The following is a 25,627-nucleotide window of genomic DNA, read 5'->3' as shown; positions in this document are numbered from 1 at the left end:
TGAATAAAGCTTTCTGAAAGCAATCCTCTCTGTTGAAACTTTTTGTTTTTGGGCTGTTTTCGTGCTCTTGGCTCTCAGGGCATCCTGGAGTGCGTGGCTGTTAAAATTCCCGACAGCAGGTGTCAATGTTGCCTGCTCTTCTTCCCAGCCGTGGAGGGATTTTCCAGGAGTCTTCCGGCAACATTTGGAGAAGAAAAGTGGTTGCAGGCCAGAAAGCTGAGTTGTTGTTCCTCTTTGTTCAGCCACAAGTCGAGATCTGAGGTGAAGAGGAATTTTTTAAGCAGTTTTTTTATAGAAATGGAGAACTTTGATAGGCAAAAAAACCAAACCAAACCAAAACAAAACAAAAAAAACCCCAAAAAACAAACCAAAAACAAACCAACAACAAAAAACAGGAAAAAGGCAGTTTGTTTCTCCAGGGTTTTAAAGCCTGTGGGAAACATGGAACTGGGTTAGAAGGGACCTTAAAGCTCATCCCATTCCACCCCTGCCACGGCAGGGACACCTTCCCCTATCCCAGGGTGCTCCAGCCTGGCCTTGGACGCTTCCATGGATCCAGGGGCAGCCACAGCTTCCCTGGGAATTCTGTTCCAGGGCTTTCCCACCCTCACAGGGAAGAATTTCTCCCTAACACCCCACCTAACCCTGCCCTCCTTCCCCCCAGGCCATCCCCTTTCCCTGTCACTCCAGGCTTGTCCCAAGTCCCTCTCCAAGACACGGCAGGTTGAGGGTTAAAGAGGAACCACCAAACACCCCCATCCAAAACCCCACCAGCCCTGCCAGGACTCTCTGAGGCATTAATCCATTTATTTCCAGGCCCAGGAATCCCCAGAGCCTTGGCAGAGAGGAATGTGTCCTTTTTGGCCATCTCAGGTGTCCCATGGTGTCACCCCTGGTGTCCCTCCTTCCCGGGGCTCACGCCTCCGGCTTCATCCATCCGTATCCTGAATTTCATCCTGCTTTTTTTGGAGGTTTAGGACCAGAAAAAGAAAGAATAATAGGAATTAGAACAAAGAGTAATAAGAATTAGAACCGAATAAGCATTAGAACAAAAATTTATCAACAGTAGCTAAAAGAGTAATAAGAATTAGAGCAAAGCACTAATTAAAATAAAGAGTAATAAGAATTAGAACAAAAAGAAAGAATAATAGGAATTAGAACAAAGAGTAATAAGAATTAGAACCAAATACACATTAGAACAAAAATTAATTTTTTATTAATTACTTTATTAACAGTAGCTAAAAGAGTAATAAGAATTAGAACAAACACTTTTCTTCCCCCTACAACCTTTCCTTTCTTACTGACAATTTAGAGACAAAACCTAAAATTTTTATACTTCTAGAACATGTGTTTTTTTATACTTCTACTTGTATATTTATATATATTTTATACTTCTAGAACATATATATATTTTATACTCCTACTTATATATTTATGTGTAAGTATTTATATATATTTATATATGTTATACATCTAGAATATATATTTTTATATTTCTACTTATATTTTTATATAAATATTTATATAAAAATATAAGTAGAAATATAAAAATATATATTCTAGATGTATAACATATATAAATATATATAAATACTTACACATAAATATATAAGAAGGAGTATAAAATATATATAAATATATGAGGAGAAGTATAAAATATATCAATCTATATATAAATATTTATATAAAAATATAAGTAGAAATATAAAAATATATATTCTAGATGTATAACATATATAAATATATATAAATACTTACACATAAATATATAAGAAGGAGTATAAAATATATATAAATATATGAGGAGAAGTATAAAATATATCAATCTATATATAAATATTTATATATAGATTGATATATTTTATACTTCTCCTCATATATTTATATATATTTTATACTCCCAGAATAGCCTTTTTTTGATTCATTTATGGAGAGAAATCCCCCTGAAGCCCTCCCAGGATGCTGTGCCCCCCAGCCCCATCCCAGCTCATCTAATCCCGGTTTAAACCCTTGTGCTGAGGCAACATCTGCCCGTGCCCCCTAATCCCTGCTCCCCAGCTCCAGAGCCCATCTGGCCAGGGAAGGTGGATCAGCTTCCCATGAAACATTTACAGCCTCATCCAGGCAACTGTTGCTGAGACAACCCAGCTGATCCCACCTTTCCAGCAAAAAAAAAAAAACCCAAAAAATAAAATAAAAGGGTTAAAAATGAGTGTGGATCATCACATCCCCCAGCCTAGGGTGTGAGCTCCTCTCATTCACATCCACAAATTCCTGCTCGTTAAAATAAAGGATTTTTTAATAATTTAATGGCATTTTGGGCCCAGCTTGAGCAACCAAATAGCCTTTAAATAAAACATTTCCTGTGCCCTTCAACCTCCCTGGGCTTAAAATAGCCCTGGAGTCAGGCTGAGCCCCCAGTTCAGCTTTCCTGAGCTGGGTTTAAGTGACCTTAATTTGGGCAGGGACATTATCTCTGTCCCCACGCTGTCTCAGCCACTTGGCCTTGTCCGGAAATAATAAAAATTCTACTTCAAATCTTGCTGGATGGGGTTTATCTCCCACCCTTTTGTCCCCTTCAAGGTTTTATTTTTTTTTTTTTGGGACAGAATTTCCTGTCAGCAGAGTGGGGAGAGCCTAAAAACCTGAATGAAAATTAAGGAATTAAACCAGAAATTGGGAATATTTCAAGGGGGAGCATTGGGGGAAAAACACCCCCTGGTTCTGTCCATTACTGGCACACGGAACACGACCCGTTTTCCTGCTGACAATTCCCTATTTTCTGCCAGATATTCCCTGTTTTTTCCCAGATATCTGGGATTGGATCTCTCCCACTCCATCCTCACTCCCAAGCACTCCTGGCGTTCTTCTCTCCTCTCCTATTTCCCAATCCTTTACTTCTCCCACAGAACCCCTTGGTTGTGTCCATTACTGAGACACAGAACAGGACCTGTTTTCCCACTGACAAGCCTTATTTTTTTTCCCAGATATTCCCTGTTTTTTTCCCAGATATCTGGGATTGGATCTCTCCCACTCCTTCCTCACTTCCAGGCTGGATTCACCCTCCTCTTCCAGACATCCCTGATGTTCCTCTCCCCTCTTCTATTTCTCAATCCTTTATTTCTCCCACACCCTGGTTCTGTCCATTGCTGGTACACAGAACAGGACCTGTTTTCCTGCTGACAATTCCCTATTTTCTGCCAGGAAAATAGGGATCAGATCTCTCCCACTCCCTTCTCACTTCCAGGCTGGATTCACCCTCCTCTTCCAGGCATCTCTGACGTTCCTCTCCCCTCTCCTATTTCCCAATCCTTTATTTCTCCCACAGGGAAGAAAACAAAACTGGCACACGGAAGAGGACCTGTTTTCCTGCTGACAATTCCTTATTTTCTGCCAGATATTCCCTATTTTTTCCCAGATTCCCTGGACTGGATCTCTCCCACTCCTTCCTCTCTTCCAGGCTGGATTCACCCTGCTCTCCCAGGCTGTTCCTCTCACCAGGACCCCACAAAGCCCAGCCCATCTCCAGCAGCCCCCCGACATTCCCAGGGCTCTCCCGGGGTGGAATCCTGGTGGGATCCCCATCTTTGGAAGCGTGGCTGAGCTCCAGAGCCCCTGGTCCCATCCAGAACTGGGACTTGGAACAGGACCCATTTTCCTGCTGACAATTCCCTATTTTCTGCCAGGAAAATAGGGATCAGATCTCTCCCACTCCCTTCTCACTTCCAGGCTGGATTCACCCTCCTCTTCCAGGCATCTCTGACGTTCCTCTCCCCTCTCCTATTTCCCAATCCTTTATTTCTCCCACAGGGAAGAAAACAAAACTGGCACACGGAAGAGGACCTGTTTTCCTGCTGACAATTCCTTATTTTCTGCCAGGAAAAACCCAGATTCCCTGGACTGGATCTCTCCCACTCCTTCCCCTCTTCCAGGCTGGATTCACCCCCCTCTCCCTGGACATTCCTCTCACCGGGACCCCTTCAACCCCTTCAACCCCAGCCCATCTCCAGCAGCCCCCCGACATTCCCAGGGCTCTCCCGGGGTGGAATCCTGGTGGGATCCCCATCTTTGGAAGCGTGGCTGAGCTCCAGAGCTCTCCAGGGAGGTTTTGCCTCCCACGTCACTTGTTTTGGAGCTTCCTGCTGCTCCCGCTGACGTCCGTGGGGCCACGTCAGGCGCCGGCGAGGGAAGCGCGGCCCTTTTTTGGGAATTTGGGATTTGGGAACAGCTGGGCTCTGTCAGCAGTTCAGCACTCTGAGCTCCAGGGATAAACACTCCAGGGTTGTTTTTTTTCCCCCCTCTGCTCAGCACAATATTTTCCTTTCTCTTTAAGAAGCGTTGCTCCGCTGCTGAGAATTCTTTGTGGGATTCTTCGCCAGAATCCTTTTTAAATTTGCTTTTTTTCCCCTCCCCATTCCAGCCTCTCCAAAGGAGCTGTGGCCCCTTTGGAAAGGGAAAAGATCCTTTGGCTCCCGAAAAATTTGGGAGTTTTTGAGTCCTGAGGCAGAACTGGGGCGCTTTTGGGGGGTTGAAAAGGTTTGTGGGGGAGTAAAGGAGAACTGGGGACTTGAAATGCCTGGGAAAGGGGGATTAAAAAAATAGAAGGATGAAAAAAAGAGGGGTTAATAAAGGGGGATAAAAAGGGGATAAAAAGGGAGGTTAAAAATAAAGGGGGATAGAAAAAGGGGATAAAAGGGGGATAAAAATAAAGGGGGATAAAATAAGGGGATAAAGAGGGGGATAGAAAATAAAGGGGATAAAAATAAGGGGGAATAAAAAATAAATAGGAATTAAAAATAAATGGGAATTAAAAGGGGATAAAAAGGCGTATTTAAAAAGAGGGGTAAAAATAAAGGGCGGGAAAAAAGGGGAATAAAAAAGAGTGAGACAAAAAAAGGGGCTAAAAAATAAAGGGGGTAAAAATAAAGGGGGATTAAAAAGGGGGACAAAAACTGGGGGATAAAATCAGAGCACGCTGGCAGTGGTGTGTTATCCCAAAACGATAAATTTTACACAAATGCACAAATATTTGGCAATGTGAACACCTGACAAGAAGCCTCTAAGCCAGGCTGAAGTCAAACCCCCACCTGACTCCTCCTCAGCTCCTGGAAAACCCCAAATCCAAGGCAAGGCCCCTTTTCCCTGACCTGGCTGCAAAGTCCCTCCTTTCGTGTGGGTGGTGGGGAGATAAGGCAAACCCTTCTCTTAAAAATTAATAAATCAGCAGAAAAGCAAGAAATCAGCGGGGGGGAAAAAAAAAAAAAATCAGATTACAGGGGCAGGAGGAGGAGCTGGCTGACCTGAAGGACAGGGACACTGGGAGATGCTGCCTGCCTGGAAAATCCCTTTATCCCAAACTCCAGAGCCAGAAGTGAGGCTTTCATCTTTTTGGGCAGCTGGGAACCTGCTGGGCAGGGCAAGGAGCACGGTGGGGCCAGCAGGAGCTGCTCACCCTGGGCCAGATGTGGTCAGAGCCTTTTTTATCCCACGTGTGCCGCCTTTCTTTGCATAGCCCCAGTGTCGTTAGGTGTAATTAAGGCAATTATGTCGAATTTTAGCAGCCCACAGAGTAATTGGGGGCAATTTTTAGCATCCCCAGGGGCGTTTTGAGAGCCTAAGGTGCTCCTGCTGATGATTTTCTCAGGTCAGGTGTGGCTCAGGTGACACCTCTGAAGTTGGACCTTGTTGTGCTGCTGCTGTTGGGACAGGGCTGGAGGAGAACAACTCCTATTTAACAATTTTTCCCTTCCTTCTTGTTAAAAAAAACCCGAAATTTATATTGTTTCAGCTCTGAAGCAAATTAAACCTGGGGTTTTTCCTTATTTCCTGATGATTTTCTCAGGTCAGGTGTGGCTCAGGTGACACCTCTGAAGAGGACCTTGTGCTGCTGCTGTTGGGACAGGGCTGGAGGAGAACAACTCCTATTTAACAATTTTTCCCTTCCTTCTTGTTAAAAAAACCCCGAATTTTTTCTCTTGTTTCAGCTCTGAAGCAAATTAAACCTGTTTTTTTTTTCCTTATTCCCTTCTTCCCCCAGCTGACTCCTGCATTCCAGGCCTTGCTGTGGACCAGCAGCAGCAATTCCCATTCCCAGCTTTCTCCTCAGCCAAAACCTCCCCTCAATGAACCCTCACCCCTCACTGGGGGGCAAAAAAAGCCTCAAAAAGGGGGAGATTTGAGGAGCTCGGAGCTGGAATTCCCGAGCAGAGCGCTGGGAGCACAACGCGGCCTTGCCGGAAAAATGGAAATAAAATCCATTTATGGCTGACAAACGTGGCCAGAGGCCAAGGAAAACCCTCCAGGGCTCTGGATCCGGCAGGGTGAGGGGGTGGGAGATATTTTTAGCAGTTTTTTTTTTTTCTTCTCCAGAGGCCTTGGCTCGCTTTGGGGCCCACAAGAGCAGCTCTCCTGAGGATGAGGAGGGAGTGGGAGGCTGGAATTTGAGACCCTTGAGCTCTGCTTGCTCTTCCAGCCTCTGCAGGCTCCAAGGGCACGGCCATGGGGTTATCTTGGGAAGGGCAGAGGGAGGGGAGAGCCCTGGAGCCCTTTGTTTACGGGGGATTTTTGGTTTTCCCTGCTCTGCTGGGCCATTCCACCAGCCCATTCCTTATTTCACTTTATTTTCTTAATGCAATATATTTAATGCTGCCATTCCCTGTCCATCCCTCTTCACCAAATTTCTTTATTCAATATTTTTAGTGCTGGAGCAGCTCCTCAGGAAGGATTTACGTGGCTCAGCTCAAGGATCAGGGGCCTTGGAGCCCTTGATGGGGATTTTTCCCATTTCTGCTGGGTCATTCCCATTTTAATGTCCCTGATCCCAAAATCTGGAGTCTGGAGCCTTTTCATCAGCACCTGCTACGCCTGGGACTGCTTTGATGTCTTCAGCCCTGTGGGAAAGCACAAACCATCCCAAAAAATCCCATCTGGACGCCGTGGATCCCACAAAACCCCACAGGGCTGTGCAGCAGCTCAGGTTTGTGCTGCCTCGATAAAAATCCTTTAATCTGTGACCGTCTCCTGCTTTTTCTCCTCCAAAACAGGGAGAATAAACTGCTTTTCACAACCTTTTAAAAATCACATCCAGGCCCAGCAGGGTCAGGAAATTCCTTCCCAGCTGCTCCAGCTTTGGTGCTCTTGGCCTTGTTTTGATGTCAGGGATTGGGGTTGCCATGGAGCTGCACCAAACGTTCCCCTCTCTTCAAAACGGGCAAAAAAATGCAGATTTTGGGCAATGTGCTGCCCTGGCAGCTCCTCCCAGCCTGGCTGAGCTGCACTTTGGCATCCCAGTTACATTTTCAGCACCTTAAAAATAAAAAAAATTAAAAAAAAAATTCCTGTCTTGTGGTGTCAGCCAAAGAAGTTGGGGTTTTTTCTTTGTGTTTTTTTTTTAAATTTTTATTTTTTTACTTCTCGTTTCTAAGAAAAGAAAAATCCCTTTTTTTGTAGCTTGTGTGTCAGCAGGGAAAGGGGAAATCCTTCCATCCACCCCTCCAGCCTGCCTTAGAAGGAAAGGTGTGAGACAGACCCGAGGAGGGAGGTTTGGCCTGAAAAATTCAGGGACAGGGGAGAAATTTTAGTCCCTTATCCCACCAGGGCTGTGTCCCGATTGGTTTTTGGCCTGGAAAATTCAGGGATAGGGGAGGAATTTTGGTCCTGCACATTCCTGCAGTGCACTGAATTTTTGGCTTAAAAAAATTCAGGGAGAAGGGAGGAATTTTGGTCTCTTATCCCACCAGTGCAGGGTCCTGATTGTGTTTTGGCTTAAAAAAATTCAGGGAGAGGGAAGGAATTTTGGTCTCTTATCCCACTAGTGCAGGGTCTTGATTGTTTTTTGGCCTGAAAACTTCAGGGAGAGGGAGGAATTTTGGTCCTGCACATTGCTGCAGGGTCCTGATTGTGTTTTGGCCTGAAAAATTCAGGGAGAGGGAAGGAATTTCATTCCCGTATCCCAGCAGTGCTGTGTCCTGATTGTTTCTTTGCCTTGGAACATGAGGTGGCCTCTCCCAGGCTCAGCTTTCTCCATCCTGCACCCCAAATTTCCCGTGGATTCCCGCCCGGGGGTGACCCTGTGGTGGTGCCAATGACTCAGTGTGTCCCTTATCCCACCAGTGCAGGGTCCTGATTGTTTTTTGGCTTAAAAAACTCAGGGAGAGGGAAGGAATTTTGGTCTCTTATCCCACTAGTGCAGGGTCTGGATTGTTTTTTGGCCTGAAAACTTCAGGGAGAGGGAGGAATTTTGGTCCCTTATCCCACCAGTGCAGGGTCTTGATTACTTTTTGGCTTAAAAAATTCAAGGAGAGGGGAAGAATTTTCCCATGAGTGCTGTGTCCTGATTGTTTCTTTGCCTTGGAACAGGAGGTGGCCTCTCCCAGGCTCAGCTTTCTCCATCCTGCACCCCAAATTTCCCGTGGATTCCCGCCCGGGGGTGTCCCAAGGACTCGCACCTGTCCCCAGGTGTGCCCAGCAGGGAGTGGCTGTTTTGACTGCAGTCTGTGTTTATCCTGGGAGTTTCCAGAGGGGAAAGAGCAAGGCCTGGCAGGGCAGCCGCACCCCGATAAGGAGGAATTACCGAGGGGCAATTTGCCTGTGCCCAGCTGTGCCCCCACGTGCTGTTTACCCTGGGCTGGGGGAGATTTTATCGGCAGCCTTCGGGGTGGGGCAGCGCAGGCTGGCCTCGCTCCCTGCTCTCTACCCAGGGCTCTGCAGGGCTTTTATCTCCCAAAGCAGCAGGGCTGCCTGAGCAAACGCCTCTGCTCGTGTCCCCTCTGTCCCCCTCTGACAGGGACCCAGGGTTTTCCTGGGGAGCTCTGGCTTCTGTGACAAGGACAGGGCTGGCTGGTGGCAGTGTCCCCTCTGTCCCCCTCTGTGAGAATCACAGACAGACACACAGGATTTTCTCTGAGAAAGCTCAGAGGAAGAATTAAAGTGATTATTCTCTCAATCTCTATGCCATTGTTTCTATAAGAACTGTGGATTTGTAATAATAAAGTGTTTTTAAAGTGTCCCTGATACCTCTTCAGTGACACCCTTCTGTGACAAGGACAGGGCTGGCTGGTGGCAGTGTCCCCTCTGTCCCCCTCTGACAGAGACTCAGGATTTTCTCTGAGAAAGCTCAGAGAAAGAATTAAAACAATTATTCTCTCAATCTCTGCACCTGGCAGGCAAAGAAGTCAAAGAAGTTGCAAAAAGCCAATCATGTAATAAGCATTTTTCACAATTCCCAAAGGCCAAGCAGGTCTTCAGTCCACCATTGTTTCTAGAAGAACATTATTTCCTAACATTATAGAATATATTATTATGTTATAATAATATGGAATATATTATTAGAATCCATGTCTAATATTCTTTTTCTTCTATAAGAACTGTGGATTTGTAATAATAAAGTGTTTTTAAAGTGTCCCTGATACCTCTTCAGTGACACCCTTCTGTGACAAGGACAGGGCTGGCTGGTGGCAGTGTCCCCTCTGTCCCCCTCTGACAGAGACTCAGGATTTTCTCTGAGAAAGCTCAGAGAAAGAATTAAAACAATTATTCTCTCAGTCTCTGCACCTGGCAGGCAAGGAAGTCAAAGAAGTTGCAAAAAGCCAATCATTTATATCATAAGATTTTTCACACTTCCCAAAGGCCAAGCAGGTCTTCAGTCCACCATTGTTTCTAGAATAACATTATTTCTAATAATATATAATATTATGTTATAATAATATAGAATATATTATTAGAATCTATTTCTAATATTCTTTTTCTTGCCTTGTGAAGATAAAGTTTCTGTATCACCTTTGGCTGTCCCTGATACCCCTTCAGTGACACCCCTGTGTGACAAGGACAGGGCTGGGTGGTGGCAGTGTCCCCTCTGTCCCCTGTGTGACAGGGACAGGGCTGGCTGGTGGCAGTGTCCCCTCTGTCCCCTGTGTGACAGGGACAGGGCTGGCTGGTGGCACAGAGCAGGGAGGATGTGGAAAAAGAACAATGAACCGAGCTCGGAGAACAGGAAACCATCTCTGAGCTCATCCCCACCCCAGGCTGAGGTTTCCTCTCTGAAAATGTCGAGCTCTCACCGAATTCTCCTTGCCCAAAAAGGCTGCAGGATTTATTTGCAATGATCCTGGTTTAACCACAAAAAAAAAAACCCCTCTCCCCAAAAAGCCCAAAGAAGCCAAAATGCTGTCAGCAGGAAGGTGAGAAACCCCCCGAGCACCTTCTGGGGTGGGAGAGGTTTTACAGCATTTCTGAGAGCCAGAGAGATTGAGAAGAGGATCTGTGTTTGGCCCTGAAAGGATTTTCTACCGAGGTTGTTGACATAGAAACCAGGAAAGTATAAGAGAAAAGAAGAAAGAAAGAGAAAATAAGAGAAAAAAAGAAAAAAGGAGAAAATAAGAGAAAGAAAGAAAGAAAGAAAGAAAGAAAGAAAGAAAGAAAGAAAGAAAGAAAGAAAGAAAGAGAAAATAAGAAAGAAGGAGAGAATAAGAGAAAATAAAAGAAAATAAGATAAAAAAAGAATAAGAGAAACCTGCAACTGCCCATTCCAATAAGCAATTCCAGTTTATCTTTTCTGGCCAGTGAGTAAAGTGTAAATTTATGAGTTTTGTAAGAATGTATAAAAAACTTCCACGCTTTCTATTTTATTCCATAAAAACGGGTTTGAAGCCTTCTGAAAATGGAGTGTGTTGCTTTGTGTGGTCTCTGTCTCAACTGTGACACCCTGAGAGCTCAGCAGAGGTGGAAAAAGAAATCCAGAGGCCTGGGGGTGGTGAAGAAAAATCAGTTTTTGCTTCCCAAAATACCCCAGAGCAGGTGGGACACGGGCAGGGGGTCAGGCAGGAGGGAATGGGGATGGAGGAAGGGAAGTGGAGCACAGGGAGGGACCAAAAATCCAAATTTTGGGAGTCCAAAATGTCCTGTGTGGAAATCCAGCCCTCAGGCACACAAATCCAGCCATGGGGAATATTTAAATCTCCTTTATGGGATGAGGGAAGCTGCCTGGACATGCCCCAAATGTGTCCTGGCATGTCCTGTCCACACACCCCCAAGTCCCCAGGGGGGATTTAAAGGTGACAAAAAAAGGAGGGGGATGGCAAAGCCCCCAAAATGGGGGTGGAGGAGCAAAGTTAGGGGGGATAAACTCCAGGAATTCCCTGGAGTGCTGAGGAATTCCCTGGAGTGTTGGGATCCAGGGTCCCCAGAGGATTTAAAGGTGACAAACAAAGGATGGGAGTGACAGAAGCCCCCAAAACGGGGGTGGAGGAGCAAAGTTAGGGGGGATAAACTCCAGGAATTCCCGGGAGTGTTGGGATCCAGAGTCCCCAAGGTGACAAACAAAGGAGGGGGAGGACAAAACCCCCAAAATGAGGGTGGAATAGCAGAGCTGGGGGGATGAACTCCAGGAATTCCCTGGAGTGCTGGGATCTTTATGGGATGAGGGAAGCTGCCTGGACATGCCCCAAATGTGTCCTGGCATGTCCTGTCCACACACCCCCAAGTCCCCAGGGGGGATTTAAAGGTGACAAAAAAAGGAGGGGGATGGCAAAGCCCCCAAAATGGGGGTGGAGGAGCAAAGTTAGGGGGGATAAACTCCAGGAATTCCCTGGAGAGCTGGGATCCAGGGTCCCCAAGGGGGATTTAAAGGTGACAAACAAAGGATAGGGATGGCAAAGCCCCCAGAATGAGGATGGAAGAGCAGAGCTAGGGGGATAAAAAACGGGGGTGGAGGAGCAAAGTTAGGGGGGATAAACTCCAGGAATTCCCGGGAGTGTTGGGATCCAGAGTCCCCAAGGTGACAAACAAAGGAGGGGGAGGACAAAACCCCCAAAATGAGGGTGGAATAGCAGAGCTGGGGGGATGAACTCCAGGAATTCCCTGGAGTGCTGGGATCCAGAGACCCCAAGGTGACAAACAAAGGATGGGAGTGACAGAAGCCCCCAAAACGGGGGTGGAAGAGCAGAGCTGTGGGGATAAACTCCAGGAATTCCCAGGGATGCTGCAGGACCCGGCGCAGCCCCAGGGCTGCTCTGCTGTCCCTGTCCCAGTTTCACACGGTTCCCTCCTTGCTCAAGCCCGTCTTGAAAGGCCCAAATCTAAGTCTAGGCTGGGCTTTAAGCCCTGCCTTGTTGTTTACCCTGCCTGCCCGGCCCGTTCCTGGGGTCACACCCGGGTTACCAATTACAGCTGGGATTAAACATCTTAAACCCGGCTTACCCCTGGGCTTTTTTCCCCTTAAATTCCCACTGATTGTGCTTAACTGGTGTCCCCAACCAGGTGGCTGCTGCCACTGCCAGCACGGTGTCTGTCCCTCCTCCGCCACAGCCACTTAATGAGATTTAAACCAGGCCAATAATCCATTATTTTACACTTCTGGACCCTTCCCAGCGATTTTTCCCCCCCCCCCCAAACTTAAAGAAAAGCAGCTCTTGGCTGCTCAAATGGACCAGGGTAACCTTCAAATCCTTCCCAAAGCTTGGGGTGGCTGCAGGGGTGGCCAGGGGGAGGTGACAGCTGACTCAGCAAGTGGGACACGGCTGATGAGCAGGATTTGATGTTAATTCTTAATTCTGGGGCTGTTTTCCTGCGGGGCTCAGGGGGTGCAGGGTCCCAGCTGGCTCTGCTGGGATTCCAGGACAGCTTGGAGTTGGGGTTTTGTGCCTCACGCCCTGTAAACTGCAGACTTCAGGGTGTCGTCACCCTAAAAAAAAACAAACCAAAAAAAAAAGCCACAATGAGTCCAGCGTGGGAACTGCTGCCTGTTGGGTGAACATAAAACACCCCGAGCTGCTGACTTGCAAAGCCTCAGTCCCTGTGAGCAGCTCGGGGTTTAACCCTTGGTTGAATGCCAAATGTTCTCCCTTTTTTTTTTTTTTTAATATTTATTTATTTAAATATTTTTTATTTTTATTTTATTGTAAAATTTCCGGCTCGACTGGTTTGGAGGCTCATTTGGATACCCAGGAGGGTTTGGGAGCTGATCTGAACTCCTGGTTCCTGTCAGACCAGTTCCAGCCCCAGCCTGGCCAATCCCTGAGCAGAAATTTATTGAGTTCGGCTTGTTGTTTTTTCTTTTCTTTTCTTTTTTTTTTTTAATTGAAATAAAAATGCTCTCAGCTAAATGCAGGGTGGAAAACCAACCCAGCCAGAGCAGCCTCAAACTCAGCTCTCTTTTTAAACCCAGTTTGATTTTCTGGTGGCTCCTTTGCTCTGGAACTCCTCAGAGCTCTTTGAGAGGCTGCACTGAGCCTCAAGCTCTGCCTTAAAAACCCCGGAGCCAGAAATTAGGGACACATAACCCGCTTAGAGAGCCTCGAGCCCCACAGGAAATCTCCTCTTGGAAGGGCTTAACGGGGCCAAGGGATTTGGGAGCACCAGCACGGAGGTGACCAGGAATAAATGGGAATTTGGGGAATGGTGCCACCACTTCCCCCACCCTGGGGGGACCAGAGGAACCTGCCCGGTGGGGTTGGCTCACCCTCATCATCATCAGTGCCTAATGAGCACAGTTAGCCCCTAATGGCTAATTAATAACCCTGGTTATTAGAGCTGTTCTGGGCTAGGCTGCAGCAGACCTCCTGCTCCAGCCCGGTGACTCAGGGCTGCAGGATTCCACCCCAATATTCCTCAGGCTGAGGGAAACCAGCCCTGCTGCCAGCTGGGATGGCCAAGCTCAGCTCAGTGGAATTAAATTATTTTTAAACTGGGTTTTTCTGCCTGTTTTTGCACGGGGGATGTTTCCCACCAGGATGGTTTTGCTGGATTCCCATTTTTCCAGCGTGGCTGCCCAGGTGTGTTCAGAGCTCTGGATGTTTATCCAGCCTCTTCCAGGGGCTCTGGAATATCCAACCCCCTCCCCCTGCTGTGTGCTGGGCTCTCCCAGGCCTCTTTCATCTCTGGTGCTGTCTTAAAAAAAAAAAACAAAAAAAAGACAAAAAAAAAGTCCTTAGACTTTAATCCTTGGGTTTATTTCAAAGCTTACAAAGGCAAATCTGGTTTGTGGCAAGAGACTTGCCTGATTTCTTCTGCTCCAAGGATGAATGGGGTGGCAGATGGGGAGGGGAGGATTTGGGGACCCCTCGGGAAACCTGACCCCACCCTGGGCACGAAATGGGGTCAGCGCAGAGCCCTGCTTGGGCAGCAGCTCTGAATTCCCCTTCCCCACAACTTCCAGAGCCATTTTCCTTCCCCCATTCCCGTTTTCTTTTCAATTCCCATTCCCAATTCCTCTTCCCAACTCCCATTCCCAGCTCCCGTTCCCAATTCCCGTTCCCAACTCCCGTTCCCAATTCTTGTTCCCAACTCCTGTTCCGAATTCCCGTTCCCAAATCCTGTTCCCAACTCCTGTTCCCAATTCCCATTCCCAATTCCTCTTCCCAACTCCCATTCCCAGCTCCCGTTCCCAATTCCCGTTCCCAACTCCCGTTCCAAATTCCTGTTCCAAATTCCCGTTCCCAACTCCCGTTGCAGGCTCTGCACAGCCCTGGGTGGGAAATCCCTTGTGCAGAGCAGGAATAAAACCAGCTGCAGGCTGCAAGCAAAAGGCCTCAAAAAATCCCATGACAGACCAGAATCCTGGGAAATATTGGGAATTTGAGACCTGGAGAAGGAGGTGCTGGAAAACCTCAGTGCCACCCCCACTTTTAGGGGTATGAGTAGGTGATGCAGCAAGTCCAGGATAATTTAAACCCCAGGAAAGGGTCAGCGAGTCCAGGATAATTTTCCAGAGGGACAGGACCCCGAGGAGCCCCAGAGAGGTGGGATTCCTCATCCCAGCTTCTGTTGAAAAGAAAATCTGAAATAAACTCCTGAATAAACTCCGTGAACAGTTTAACAAAATAACACCAAACTCTTCTGTTGTACATAGCAGTAAAACAAAAAAAAATGGAAATTAAAATAAGAGGTTCAGACTGAATGTAAGAAAACCTTTTCCATCTCAAAGTGCAAGTTTCCCCAAAAAAACCTTAAAAATGCACAAAACCCAGCTGGATAAAGCCCCAAACAGCCTCATTTAATCTCACAGCTCTACATTAAACACCAAACTCCACTACAAACCTTCCACCCCCCTGTGCCTGTCCCCTCTGTGTTGATCTGGAGATGCCAGGTGAGGACCTGGCACCTCATTTGGGGAGCAGAGGGCGTTTGCCTGGGCATCAGAGCAGAGCTGTGGCTTGAGGTCCTCCCCCAGAGCTGGAGGAGGTTGGTTTGGAGCGATCCTGGTGCTCTGCCAGGAATTATTCACCCAGATCCCGTCCTGCCTCGAGAGGAACTCTCTCATGGTGATCAAAGCCGAGACTCGGCCTCCCACTGCTCTCTAGCTCGGGGCCAGTTTCAGCAGGAGCTCTCTGGGCCAGCTCGGGGCTTGTGGTGGCTTCCAGGTGCTCCTTCATCTCCCACAGCATCAGGGTTTCTCCTCTCCCTCCCGCTGGGCTGCTGGAAGCACCTGGAGACTCCGAGTTCTGCTCCAGCCCTGCCTGCCTTGGCTTGTCCTGGCTGATTCCTGGCGTGGGACACGTCCCTGCTGCCACCTCCTGCATCCTCCTCTTCCTCAGCCTGGGCTGGAAGGACTCAGCCATCTCATCTTCCTCTTCCTCAGCCTGGGCTGGAAGGACTCAGCCAGCTCATCTTCCTCTTCCTCAACCTGGGCTGGAAGAGCTCAGCCATCTCATCTTCCTCTTCCTCAACCTGGGCTGGAAGAGCTCAGCCATCTCATCTTCCTCAGCCTGGGCTGGAAGGGCTCAGCCACCTCCTGCATCTTCCTCTTCCTCAGCCTGGGCTGGAAGGGCTCAGCCATCTCATCTTCCTCTTCCTCAGCCTGGAATGGAGCTGGAAGGGCTCAGCCCTCACCTCCTCCTCTTCCTCAGCCTGGGCTGGGGCTGGAAGGTCTCAGCCATCTCCTCCTCCTGCATCTTCCTCTTCCCCTATTCTGGAGTGGGGCTGGAAGGTCTCCTGCTGCATCCTCCTCTTCCTCAGCCTGGGTTAGGGCTGGAAGGGCTCAGCCCTCCCCTCCTGCAGCATCCTCCTCTTCCTCCAGCCTGGTCGGGGCTGGAAGGTCTCAGTCACCTCTTCCTGCTGCATCCTCCTCTTCCTCAGCCTGGGTTAGGGCTGGAAGGGCTCAGCCCTCCCCTCCAACCTCCTCGGGCAGGGTGGGGGTGGCACTGTCACCCCTCATCTCCTGCAAGGGACACCTGGAACCGTCTCCCTCCTTCAGAAGGTTCAGAAATTTCAGAAATTTCAGAAATTTCAGAAGGTTCACAAGGTTCTTCCTCCTTCAGGGATCTCTGGGAGGGGTTGGCCTTGCCCCAGGGACAGGGATCCATGGAAGTGTCTCCAGCAGGGACAGGGATCCATGGCTGTGTCTCCAGGAGGGACAGGGATCCATGGAAGTGTCTCCAGGAGGGACAGGGGTCTATGGAAGTGTCTCCAGGAGGGACAGGGGTCCATGGCTGTGTCTCCAGGAGGGACATTTGGGGATGGACACACTGCTGGGATGAGCCCCCGGTGTAGGGGGTCTGGGGGGTGCAAAGGGCAGCTGGGCTGATTTGAAAGAACGTTCTGGATGGGAGAGCTTGGAGGCTCTTCCAGGGGGCTCCAGGAGAGGGGCTTGGAGCGAGGGGTGGAGGACAGGACACAGGGAATGGCTTCACAGGGAAAGAGGGAAGGTTTAGCTTGGATTTTGGGAAGGAATTCCTCCCTGTGTCCCTATCCCCTTGTGTCCCTATCCCTGTCCTGTTCCTCTGTCCCTGTGTCCCTGTCCCCCTATCCCTGTATCTCTGTTCCTGTCTCCCTGTCCCTGTGTCCCTCTGTCCTGTCCCTGTGTCCCTGTCCTTCTGTCCCTGTCCCTCTGTCCCTAGCCCTATCCCTGTGTCCCTGTCCCTATCCCTGTGTCCCCGTCCCTCCGTCCCTATCCCTGTCCCCGTGTCCCTGTCCCTCTGTCCCTGTCCTATCCCCCTGTTGTGTCCCTTTGTCCCTGTCCCCCTGTCCTGTCCCTGTCCCTCTGTCCCCGTGTCCCTATCCCTGTCCCTGTGTCCCTGTCCTTCTGTCCCTGTCCCTCTGTCCCTCTGTCCCTGTCCCCCTGTCCCTATCCCTGTCCTATTCCCCTGTCCTGTCCCTTTCCCTCTGTCCCCGTGTCCCTATCCCTGTCCCCCTGTCCCCCTGTCCTGTTCCTGTCCCTCTGTCCCTGTCCCGTTCCTGTCCCTCCGTCCCCATCTGTCCCTGTCACTCTGTCCCTCTGTCCCTGTCCCCCTGTCCCTATCCCTGTCCTATCCCCCTGTCCGCCTGTCCTGTCTCTTTCCCTCTGTCCCCGTGTCCCTGTCCCCGTGTCCCTGTCCCCATGTCCCTCTGTCCCCGTGTCCCTATCCCTGTCCCCCTGTCCCCCTGTCCTGTTCCTGTCCCTCTGTCCCCATCTGTCCCTGTCCCTCTGTCCCTCTCCCCCTCTGTCCCTGTCCCCCTGTCCCTATCCCTGTCCTATTCCCCTGTCCTGTCCCTTTCCCTCTGTCCCCGTGTCCCTATCCCTGTCCCCGTGTCCCTGTCCCTCTGTCCTATCCCCCTGTCCCCCTCTGTCCCCGTCCCCCCCAGGTCACCCCGATCCTCCCCCGGTAACCGCCCCCCCCGCCGCCTCCCCCGCGGGCTGTGACGTCACCGCGCTGAGCTCAGCCTCTATTACCATACCGCCAATTTGCATTCCCTCATTTGCATGCGGCGCGGCCAATGGAACGCCGCGGCCGCGCCGTGACGTCACTCCCGAGCCGCTCTATATAAGCGCCGCGCGCAGCCGCCGCCGCAGACCGAACGCCGCGGAGCCGCCGAGAGGTCGCGGGTGTCGCCGCGTCCCCGCCGGGATGAGCCACCGCCACAGCCAGCGCCGCGGCCCCCGGGCCGACATGGTGCCCGAGATCGCCGCCGCCGTGGGCTTCGTGTCCGGCCTGCTGCGGACGCGGGGTTGCGTCAGCGAGCAGCAGCTGCAGGTGTTCAGCGGGGCGCTGCGGGAGGCGCTCACAGGTGAGCTCCGGGCAGGAGCCCGCTCCAGGCAGGGCTGGGCTCTTCTGGTGGCCCTCGGGGACAGGCGCCCACTGGAGTGCGCCCCCCCATCCCCCCGTGTACCTTCCAGGACCTGGCGTCCCTTTGAGTGCCCTCCATGGTGATGCGAGGACCTGGTGTCCTTTTGAGTGCCACTCTGTGCTTCTACCAGGACCTGCTGTCCTTTTGAGTGCCACTCCGTGCTCCTTCCAGGACCTGGTGTCCTTTTGAGTGCCACTCTGTGCTCCTTCCAGGACCTGCTGTCCCTCCCGAGTGCCCCCCGTTGTTGTGCCGAGGACCTGCTGTCCCTGCTGTCCTGGTTCCGGGACGTGCTGTCCCCTCCCGAGTGGCCCCCCCGTCCCTTCCAGGACCTGCTGTCCCTCCCGGGCTGCCTCCTGTGTCGCTCCCGGGACGTGCTGTCCCCTTCCCGAGTGCCCCCCGTGTCCCTTCTGCCACCTGCTGTCCCCTCGGGGGTCCCCTCCGTGCCGGTGCCGGCTGTCCCCTCGGGGCTGTCCCGTTCCATTCCCGGTGCCGCCTGTCCCTTTGTGTGCCCAGCCGTCCCCCCCCGCTGTCCCGGCGGGTGCAGCCGCCCCCTCTCGGGGGGGCTGTGCAGACCCCAGAGCTGTGCCGGGTGTCCCCCGAAGCCTCTGCTGTGCCCGGGGGTCCCCCTTGCCCGGGGATGCCTTCCCGATGTCCCCCGAGCCCGGGGGTGTCCCTTCCCGGGGGTCCCTTCCCGGTGTCCCCGTGCTGTGCCCGGTGTCCCCTTTCCCAGGGGGTCCCCTTCCCGGTGTCCCCTTTCCCGGTGTCCCCCGGCCCGGCGCCGTTATCAGCCGCAGGGAGGGGTGGCCGGGCTGTGATAAGGGGGATCAGGGTGCTGAGCTGGCTGCGCCGTGCCATCGCAGACCTTTGGGGTGCCCTATCTGCCCCCGCCACCCCACGGCGCCTGGCATGGTCCCGCTGGGTTTTTCGGGGTGCAGGAGCCACCTTTGGGGTGGGCTGGTGGCACTTCCCTCTGTCCTGTCCCCCTGGGCAGAGGGGTTTGGGTCCTGTCTCTGGTGCCGAGCTTTGGGCACGGTTTAATTCCTGCTCTGCCCGGTTCCTTCCGTGCTCCCAGCGCTCGGGGAGGCTCTGCAGGGCTGTTTGTTGGGATTTGGTGTTTAAACACCGAATTTGGTGGCAGCTAAAGGCCCTAAACCCCACCTGCCTGCGGGGAAGGAGCACTACAAACTCCTCTGAGAAACCCTTCAAAGGCTGTTCGTTAGGATTTCACCTTTAAACCCCAAATTCAGTGGGAACTAAAGGCCCTAAACCCCACCTGCCTGTGGGGAAGGAGCACTACAGACACCTCTGCTTCCCTGAGAAACCCTTCAAAGACATTTTTGTAGGATTTGGCCTTTAAACCCCAAATTTATTGGGAGCTAAACCCCACCTGCCTGCTGGGAAGGAGCACTACAGACACCACTGCTTCCCTGAGAAACCGAACCCTTCCAAGAGTTTTCTTTAGGATTTGGCCTTTAAACCCCAAATTTAGTGGGAGCTAAAGGCCCTAAACCCCACCTGCCTGTGGGATATCCCTGCTCACAGCTCTTCTTCTTTCCCAGAGCAATACAAACCCTTTAAAGGATTTTCTTTAGGATTTCACCTTTAAACCCCAAATTCAGTGGCACCTAAACCCCCCCTACCTGTGGGATATCCTTTCTCAGTGCTGTTTTCCCTCCCCAGCACACTACAAACACCTCAGAGAAACCCTTCAAAGGCTGTTCTTTAGGATTTTGCCTTTGAACCCCAAATTTAGTGGCAGCTAAAGGCCCTAAGCCCCTTTCTCACAGCTCTTTTCCCGCCCCAGAGCACTACAGACACCACTGAGAAAAAAGGGTTTTCTTTAGGATTTGGCCTCTAAACACTGAATTTCCTGGCAGCTAAAGGCCCTCACTGCTGTTTTTCCCTCCCCAGAGCACTACAGACACCCCTGGTTCCTCCAAAGGGATTTTCTTTAGGATTTCACCTTTAACCCCCAAATTTACTGGCAGCTAAAGGCCCCAAACCCCACCTACCTATGGGATATTCTTTTCTCACAGCTCTTTTTCCCACCCCAGAGCACTACAGACACTCCTGGTTCCCTGATACATCCGCCAAAGGGGTTTTCTTTAGGATTTCACCTTTAAACACTGAATTTAGTGGCACCTAAAGGCCCCAAACCCCTTTCTCATTGCCGTTTTTCCCTCCCCAGAGCACTACAGACACCACTGGTTCCTCCAGAGGGATTTTCTTTAGGATTTCACCTTTAACCCCCAAATTTACTGGCAGCTAAAAGCCCCAGACCCCACTTACCTGTGGGATATTCTTTTCTCACAGCTCTTTTTCCCTCCCCAGAGCACTACAGACACCACTGGTTCCCAGAGAAACCCTCCAAAGGCTCCGGCTACCGCTGCATCCGCATCAACCAGCGCATGGACCCGCTGATCAGCCGTGCCGGGGGGCACGTGGGGCTGGGGCTGCCCCAGCTGTTCCAGCTGCTGCCCCGCGAGCTCACGCTCTGGGTGGATCCCTTCGAGGTGTGCTACCGCATCGGCGAGGACGGCTCCATCTGCGTCCTCTACCAGGCCAGCAGAGCCCCCAGCTCCTGCGGAGGGATGCTCACCTGCAAGAACCAGATGATGCTGGGCCGTAGCAGCCCTTCCAAAAACTACATCATGACTGTTTCCAGTTAAAAAAAAAAAAAACAAACAAACGAAAAAAAACAACAAACCCCGAAAAAAAAAAAAAATAATCTCCTCCTTGTCCTTACACTGCCAAGACACAGGCTACTGTAATACCTCAAGCTGAGGATCTATTTTTAAGATGAAGAGCTATTTATATTTTTTAAAAAAAAACCAAAAACCTCCAGAAAATCCAAAATTAAAATGTTGGGCGCCGCTCCGAGCTGAGGCGACGCCCCAGGTGCCTTTTCTAAAGCTGTTGCAAGCTTGTGAGTTTCTCTTTTTTTTTTTAATTATTGTGAAGCTGAGATCTACCTAATTTCGTGTTGGATGACGATTTTGGGGCTGGCTTTGCTCACCTTGGAATGGGGGATGAGGGGGTGAAGCCAGTCTGGGCAGCGTGGCTGTGATGTCACCTTGTCACCACCCCGCTGTCACCTTGCTGCTGCATCTCCAGGTGTTGTGGTGCTGCTCTCTGGATTTGCTGTCACCTCGGGGCTTGGGTGACCTTGGGGACATTGGGATCACCCTCCTGGACGTGCTGCAGCTCTGGCCTGCCCTCTCCCAGCCCCTGGAAGGGCTCACCTGGCACGTGGAGCACCTGGCAGTGTCCCCATGGTGACCCTGGTGGCGCTGAGGGGACATTCCTGCTGTCACCACCCTGGACCTGCTGGGAGTTCCAAAGCTTTTCTGCTCCCAGGGGCTCAGCCCAGCCCTGGTGTCCCCTCCGTGTCCCCATCCTCCTCTTCGTGTCCCTTCCGTCCTTGTCCTGCGGAGGTTGGGGTGTGGCACCCCCTTTTTGCTGCCTTTTCTCCTCAAATCTGGACTTTCTGGGGCTTGTTCAGGTGTTTTTGGGGTCCTGATGTTGCTTTTTAAAGCCACAGCACTTCCCTGCCCCCCCCCTTGGGAAAGGGATTTGGGTCCCATCTCTGGTACAAAACTTTCTGCAGGATTTTAAATTCCTGCTCTCTGCCCGTTTTGTGTCCAGGGGGGCTCTGCCCAGGTGCTTTTTGGGATTTGGGCTTTAAACCCCAAACTCAGTGGCAGCTAAAGGCCCTAAACCCCCCCTGATGCTGGGAAGGAGCGTTACAAACACCACTAAAAACCCTTAAAAAATTCTCTTTAGGATTTCACCTTTAAACCCCGAATTTATTGGCAGCTCACTGCCCTAAACCCCCTTTTCCTGGGCTCTCCCACATCCACTCCCTTTTTCCCACCCCCTAGAGCTCCCCCCAGGCAGAAAAATTTGCCCTTTTTGCAGCAAAACTTCCCAGATTTTCCTCTGAGCTGCACCTTCCCCTTTTCCTGACGTGGCAAACCCAGAGCTGTTCTCACCCAGCCCGTGGTGACTCAAGTTCTCAGATATTTGTGCAATATTTTCCCAAATCCTGGCTGCTCTGGGAGAGGAAGGAAACTCCCAGCTGGTTCTTGAACACGTTAAATTATCCAGCCCTGCCTTCTAAAATTCAGATTTTATTTTGAAAATCATCAAGAACTGGAAAATCAGCCTCGATTCTCAAATATTTATATTTTTTTTGGTTTGGAAATGTCAGGTTGTTTGTGCCTGAGGAGATCAGAGCAGTCTGGAGTTGCATCACTTCCCTCTTCCCTGAATTTCTCACGTCAGCACAGCAGGAAGGAAGCACCGGGGGGGATTTTCACTTGTGCAATACGTGACCTCACCCACATCCAAAAACAAAAAAAAAAGAAAAATAAGCAAATTTTATTCCAGGAAAAGAAATCCCACTGCTTTTTTTTTTTTTTTTTTGGGCATTCCTCACTTTGAGCTGCCTCCAGGAGGAAAATCAAAATAATCAAAATTTGATTTCTTCCCTCCCTCTCCCCAGAGTTTCCCAAGAATTTCCCACCAAAACATCCTCATCTCCAAGGTGATTTTTTTTTTAAAAAAAAATAAGCTTCAAAACCAACCAAATTTGGGTAGAATCCACTTCTCTCTGGTAGCTGGTGACACAAAAAGCTGTGAATTCCTGAGCTCTCGTTGCCTTTCGCCTCCAAGCCTGATGTGGATTTTGAACTGTTACTGTCGGGGGTTGCTGTCAATATTAATATTATTATTTTTATTTTTTATTTTTAACTGAGCTGGACTGTTGAACGGGACCTGCTTCTTGTTTTTTGGGTTATTTTGTTGGTTTTTTTTTTTTTTTGGTGAGGTTTTGGGGTTTTTTTTGTTTTGTTTTTTTTTAAAATTTTTTGTTGCTAGGGTTTTTTATTTTTTCTTTGGGTTTTCCTGGGGGGTTCTGGGGTTTTTCTTTTTGTGGTTCTTTGGGGTTTTTTTTTGTTTTGTTTTTTGTTTTGGGGTATTTTTTAGTTTTGGGTTTTTTTCTTTTGTTTTGGGGTTTTTTTCGCTAGGGTTTTTTATTTTTTGTTTTGATTTTTTTGGGGGGTTGTTTTGGGGTTTTCGTTGTTTGGGGCGGTTTTCTTGTTGGGTTATTTTGGGGGTTCTTTGGGGATTTTTTTGTTTTGTTTTTTGTTTTGGGGTATTTTTTAGTTTTGGGTTTTTTCTTTTGTTTTGGGGGTTTTTTCCCCTAGGGTTTTTTATTTTTTGTTTTGGTTTTTTTGGGGGGTTGTTTTGGGGTTTTCGTTGTTTTCTTGTTGGGTTATTTTGGGGGTTTTTGGGAATTTTTTTTTCTTTTGTTTTTTTTTGGGTGGGGTATTTTTTTTTCTTTTTTTTTTTTTTGTGTTTTTCCTTTTTTTCTTTCTGCTGAAAACGCTCAGACCCGCGTGAGGAGCCGCAGGAGGGATCAGCCTCTTCCTGAATTACAGAACATTTTCCACCCCGAGTGTACAGCCCCCATCCCCGGTGCTTTTTTTATTACTTTAATAAAAACGCAGCGTTCCAGCCACGCCTGCCTCGTTCCTGGGGGAGGTTCGGGATTTGGGATTTCCTGGGAATGCCGTGGGGATGAATTTCCTGCCTCACCCAGGACAAAGAGCTGCTTGCTCCAGGTGTGACTCCCAGCCCGGGAATTCAGGCTGGGAATGACTCAGGGAGGCGCTGGGGGTGGAAATCTCCTGTCCTGCCAGGTGGAGGTGGGGCAAAAAAAAATAAATTAGATATTTTTATATTTTTTTATATTTAAAAAATTTAAAAAATTAATATAATTTAAATATATATTATATATCTATTTATTTACTTTGATATATTTATTTATTTTGATATATTTTCATATCAATTTTTATAAATCCTATACATAATATATTTACACATAAAAATATATTTTTATACTTTTTATATTTTAATACACATTTATATAAATTTTGTACATAATATATTTACATATAAAAATATTTATCTTTATAAAGATAATTTAAATATAAATTTATTATTTATTATTATTTATTAATCTATATATGTATATAAATATATTCATAAAGATAAATTTATAAAGGTAAATTTCTTATTTATATAAAGATAAATTTATTATTTATTATTATTTATTAATCTATATATGTACATAGATAAATATATTTATAGAGATAAATTTATTTCTAAAGGTAAATTTCTTATTTATAGAAAGATAAATTTATTATTTATTATTATATAATCTTTATTATTTTTTATATTATCTATAAGGGCCTTGCCTCAATCAGCTTGTGCCTATTTTGACCCCAAAACTCCAAATTTATGGAATTTAGGAGGGTTTGATTCCCTTCCAGACTCTCTGTGACCATTGCCTCTGACACCAGACCTCCTCTGACAGCCCTGGCCTTGTTTTATTTTGACCCAAAACTCCTTTTTCATGGAATTTAGGAGGGTTTAGGGAATTTAGGGCTCTTCCAGGCCATAATTTAGGGAATTTTAGGGAATTCAGGGCCCTGATGCCTCTTGGGGGGCACTGAGCTGCCCCTCCCCTCCTCCCCAAACACTTTTTGGGTGGATTTGGATGAATTTGGGTGGAGTTGGCTGGATTTGGGTGGATTTGGGTGAATTTGGGTAGATTTGTCAGGATTTGGGTGAATTTGTCAGGATTTGGGTAGATTTGTCAGGATTTGGGTGAATTTGTCAGGATTTGGGTGAATTTGTCAGGATTTGGGTGAATTTGGCAGGATTTGGGTGAATTTGGGTAGATTTGTCAGGATTTGTCAGGATTTGGGTGGATTTGGCTGGTTTATTTGGGTGAATTTGGCGGGATTTGGGTGAATTTGGGTAGATTTGTCAGGATTTGTCAGGATTTGGGTGGATTTGGCTGGGTTTATTTGGCTGAATTTGGGTGAGTTTGGCGGGATTTGGGTGAATTTGTCAGGATTTGGGTGAAGTGTCAGGATTTAGGTGAATTTGGCTGCATTTGGGTGAATTTGTCAGGATTGGGGTGAATTTGTCAGGATTTGGGTGCTGCCTCGGGTCTCTCCTAATTTTTTGAGCTCAGCCCCTCATTAATTCCCACAAACACCCGAACTGTGACAGCTGGGGCGGGGCTGGGGCCGATCCCTGCGGTGTCACCCGCGTTGTCACCCGCGTTGTCACCCGCGTTGTCACCCGCGCTGTCACCCGCGCTGTCACTGTCACCCGCACTGTCACTGTCGCTGTCACCGTCGCTGTCACCGTCGCTGTCACCGTCACTGTCACCGGCACTGTCACCGGCACTGTCACCCGCGCTGTCACTGGCACTGTCACCCACACTGTCACCCGTGCTGTCACTGTCACCCGCACTGTCACCGTCACTGTCACCCGCACTGTCACCCGCGCTGTCACCCGCTTGGCCTGCCCTGATTGAAGCCAATTTATTTTTTTTTTTTAAATCTCCAAGTATTTTCGGGTGGCGGCGCTTTTGCCTCCTCCTACAAAGTTTTTCCCACTCTCTAAATAAAATATGTGAACACTTGAAGATCTAAACACTTGGTTGTTCGACAAAATCTGAGTTGATTTTCTTGTTAGAATGGACTATTATATATGTGTATATATATATATA

The 25,627-nt window shown here is 49.0% G+C and overlaps 2 protein-coding genes across 2 annotated transcripts; both read left to right on the top strand.

The window, feature by feature from the left end:
* The first annotated feature begins 13,727 nt into the window (after positions 1–13,727).
* On the top strand, positions 13,728–16,725 carry LOC121362375. The gene is made up of 3 exons (XM_041483819.1): positions 13,728–13,769; positions 15,297–16,302; positions 16,396–16,725. The coding sequence occupies exons 1-3, from the start codon at positions 13,728–13,730 to the stop codon at positions 16,470–16,472; spliced, it is 1,125 nt and encodes a 374-aa protein (XP_041339753.1). The 3' UTR covers positions 16,473–16,725.
* A 1,021-nt stretch (positions 16,726–17,746) lies between these two features.
* BTG2 (BTG anti-proliferation factor 2) lies at positions 17,747–20,951 on the top strand. Its single transcript, XM_041483818.1, has 2 exons — positions 17,747–17,979; positions 20,371–20,951. Exons 1-2 carry the CDS (start codon positions 17,820–17,822, stop codon positions 20,706–20,708), a joined length of 498 nt encoding a protein of 165 aa, XP_041339752.1. The 5' UTR covers positions 17,747–17,819; the 3' UTR covers positions 20,709–20,951.
* The last annotated feature ends 4,676 nt before the right edge of the window (positions 20,952–25,627 follow it).

Source organism: Pyrgilauda ruficollis, unplaced genomic scaffold (assembly GCF_017590135.1).
Source record: "Pyrgilauda ruficollis isolate IOZ18807 unplaced genomic scaffold, ASM1759013v1 scaffold619, whole genome shotgun sequence".
In the NCBI taxonomy this organism is placed as follows: domain Eukaryota; kingdom Metazoa; phylum Chordata; class Aves; order Passeriformes; family Passeridae; genus Pyrgilauda; species Pyrgilauda ruficollis.
The sequence above is the reverse complement of the archived record's forward strand: the minus strand, read 5'-3'. Positions and strand labels throughout refer to the sequence as shown.

What these genes read in the sequence shown, in the direction of transcription:
- LOC121362375 (XM_041483819.1), top strand. Translation starts at nt 13,728, where the DNA reads ATGGTTTTGCTGGATTCCCATTTTTCCAGCGTGGCTGCCCAG. An exon ending in TTTCCAGCGTGGCTGCCCAG is followed by an intron (nt 13,770 to 15,296) that starts GTGTGTTCAGAG and finishes ACTGCTCTCTAG; the next exon opens with CTCGGGGCCAGTTTCAGCAG. An exon ending in AGGGACAGGGATCCATGGAA is followed by an intron (nt 16,303 to 16,395) that starts GTGTCTCCAGCA and finishes GGGTCTATGGAA; the next exon opens with GTGTCTCCAGGAGGGACAGG.
- BTG2 (XM_041483818.1), top strand. Translation starts at nt 17,820, where the DNA reads ATGAGCCACCGCCACAGCCAGCGCCGCGGCCCCCGGGCCGACATGGTG. An exon ending in GCTGCGGGAGGCGCTCACAG is followed by an intron (nt 17,980 to 20,370) that starts GTGAGCTCCGGG and finishes TTCCCTCCCCAG; the next exon opens with AGCACTACAGACACCACTGG.